Source organism: Arachis duranensis, unplaced genomic scaffold (genome assembly GCF_000817695.3).
Source record: "Arachis duranensis cultivar V14167 unplaced genomic scaffold, aradu.V14167.gnm2.J7QH unplaced_Scaffold_165934, whole genome shotgun sequence".
Classification (NCBI taxonomy): domain Eukaryota; kingdom Viridiplantae; phylum Streptophyta; class Magnoliopsida; order Fabales; family Fabaceae; genus Arachis; species Arachis duranensis.
Window position 1 is genome coordinate 1978292 of NW_026264258.1, and position 3038 is coordinate 1981329.

The window sequence follows — 3038 nt, forward strand, 5'->3', positions numbered from 1 at the left end:
AAAACTACATACCAGTTTGTCGCAAAAAACAAAAAAAAATGGCCCATAACTTAAAGGCAAAGCTATGGGCTGATTATTTGAACACTTTTGTGAAGCCCACTAAATATTTCATTTTTGTATATCCGTCATTTTTTAATTTCTGTTATTAATTTAATAATAATATAGCAAAATATGATAGTAACGGATTAAAACATTTATATGTAGATGAGATATATAGGTCAAAATTTTTAAATTTCTCTCTCAAATGTACATTCTTAATAAATATTAAATTTTAACCTACAAAAATAACATTACTTTCTTGTACAATTAATATTCAATTTCACCATGCTAATGAGGTGTGTTCCATTGGTTGTTCTTCTCATTAAACATTCATTTAATTGAATCTCCACCAAATTGAAACTAAAATAGCAGTAATAGCTATTGTCATGTAAGTGGCTGATTCATGTTTGAGCTTGTGGCCTCTAGAGATATCTGCTGCCGTTGGAAATTTTCCATTCACAACCTTCATTGAACTGCATCAGTTAATCCTTAGGTCAATTTTCAGTTGTTATTTGATCATAAAAAAAATTAAAAAAGATAAATAAGTATATAATTTTTTAATTTGAAGATACATAAATTTTTAATAATTAAAAATATAAAAATATCCATCACCTTTTAAAATATAATACATTTTAAGTTTATTCGTTCAAAATATATAAAAATAAATTAGTTTCTCAAAATCGATAATTTATTTATCTTTAAAATAAAATGTCAGAGAATATTACCTGTACATAAAAAAATAGTCACTATTGTATAAATGTATGTATGTGATGTTTAACATATATTTTATATCGACTATGTTATGTGTATACTAAAATTAGCTACTAAATCTAGTCATAAGTATAAAATACATATTGAAATATAAATATACATTAAAAATAAATTAAACTACACATATATTTATATACAAACATATATTAGTGACTGATTTTAGTAGTTAATTTTAATGTATAAATAGTATTTTTGAATTTATATTAATAACTAATCTAGTAACTGAGTGTAGTATATACCACATATAGTTGATTTAATTTAGATATGTATCACATACTTTACTTGGCCAAAGCTATTGAATTTTGTCTCTAGTTTTTAAGATTGGAAAAAAAAAATTAAGATATAGATATGTTAATTAAATAACATGTAACAAAATGATGAATACCAAGAATTTAGTACCTTTTGGGAGGTTTGGGACAGAAAGTGATGAGATAATCCGCAGAAGCACAAGTGAAGGTGCTGGTGCCATCATCATAAGCGTAGCTATAAGCGCGTGGGCACGCGCGCTTGAAGAACTGCGAGTACGAAGTGGGCTTGCAACTCTGCGGCGTCGCGTAATCTCCACTGCAACAGTACTTCGGATCACCGAACGCTTCACACGCGCTCTTGCAAGCCACGCCCTCGTCACGCGCTTCCTCTCTTCCCGCCTTCACCTTCAGCTCTGATGGACACCCACCATTCAAATCCGCCACGCATCCCGTCGCCGTACAGTTTCCGCCGCCGTGAGGCACCACCATCATCGGGAGGTTGTAACCGTCAACCAGGCTCACGTCATAGAAATCTAGTCCTCCGGCGCCGTTTAGGGTGAATTCCGCCAGAGTCGCCGGAGGTACAGCGCCGGCGCCACCACATTCTACGGCGGAAGAACCGCAGTCTCCGGTGAGACATGAGAATTTTCCGACGGAGTCTGTGGAGCAAAGGGTCCGGCCCCATACACGGCCGGACCATCCGGCTGGGATGGACACCACATTAGATTCGCCAGGTTGAAGGGCGAATCCGGTAGTGGAGAGTTGTGGTGTTCCGGCGCCGGACAAAAGTCCCGGCCAGACTGGGTAGCTGCACTTGTTTACAATATTGAATGTGGCTGAATTTGCACCTGTAAAACAACCACAATGTTTAACTAACTTTTGATTTCATCATTTAATTTGAGGTTGCATATTTCAAGCCAATTATAATGTGCATCGTGTTCGTTAAAAAAACTAAATTAATAAAAATGCATGTTGCATTAGTTACTCATCAAATTAATCAATATATATATGTTTTATTTTATATTTTTTAATACAAATTATATTTTAATATTATTTTATATTAATAATTGATTTAATAATTAATTTTTATGTATATAAGATTAAATATAATTGTATAAATTTAAAAGGGTTTTCGTATCCTTAATCATAGACGCATAAGAGGTTATAACTATGTGTTAGAGGACAAAAAAAACAAAAACAAAACTTACTTTATTTAGTATTTATTAATTAATAATAAATTTTTGATTAATTTTAACTATTTTTTTTAGTTATCACCCATTTTTGTAACCCTAATATGTACTCCATGAATGTCACCTATATACTCTACTAAATTAATGTGGCTAAAAATAATTAAGTTGTACCTCATGTTGCATGGAAATATACGATGAACCACTGACTTTGACCTGAGTTTTAGTAGTTCAATTTTTATATTAACATTCAATGCATAAAAATGAATAAGATTCATTAAGTGATGATGAATCCAAAATGAATACCATAACATGATTAATGTATACTTAGAAATGTTTAAAACATGCCATGATATGGAAAAATAATCACCTGTGACGAAGTGAGAGAGTGAGATGAAGAGTAGAATAGCAACTGCCATTGCTGAAAATGAATTAGCAAATTGATGAACTAATGCAGCATAAAATGTGAAATGTGAAATGTGAAATGAGAATGGAGTATTAATCTCTATATATTATATATGAATGAGTGAAGTGAAAGGGGTATTGTATTATATAGAGAGAATATTTGTGTGGGGAACATGTGAATAAGGGCAGAATATGGGTATGTTTATGCAATGCACATGTATGCATTATCCGTCATAGTCTAGCTAGGTTTGACAAAGTGTGTCTGTTTTTTCCTTTCAGCATATAAGATCCAGATCCAAAGAACCTATGCATATTAAAACATGGAGATGATCAGGCTTTTCGAATAAATCAAGAGTAGTTGTTTTGTTCAGTGTACTGTGGACCCTTC

The 3038-nt window shown here is 32.3% G+C and overlaps 1 protein-coding gene across 1 annotated transcript; it reads right to left on the reverse strand.

Annotated features, from left to right (window-relative positions):
- Positions 1 to 245: 245 nt before the first annotated feature.
- On the reverse strand, positions 246 to 2766 carry LOC127743950 (thaumatin-like protein 1b). Its single transcript, XM_052256200.1, has 3 exons — positions 2616 to 2766; positions 1210 to 1906; positions 246 to 512 (listed from the first exon to the last, which is right to left on the reverse strand). The coding sequence occupies exons 1-3, from the start codon at positions 2662 to 2664 to the stop codon at positions 374 to 376; spliced, it is 885 nt and encodes a 294-aa protein (XP_052112160.1). The 5' UTR covers positions 2665 to 2766; the 3' UTR covers positions 246 to 373.
- Between the last annotated feature and the right edge of the window lie 272 nt (positions 2767 to 3038).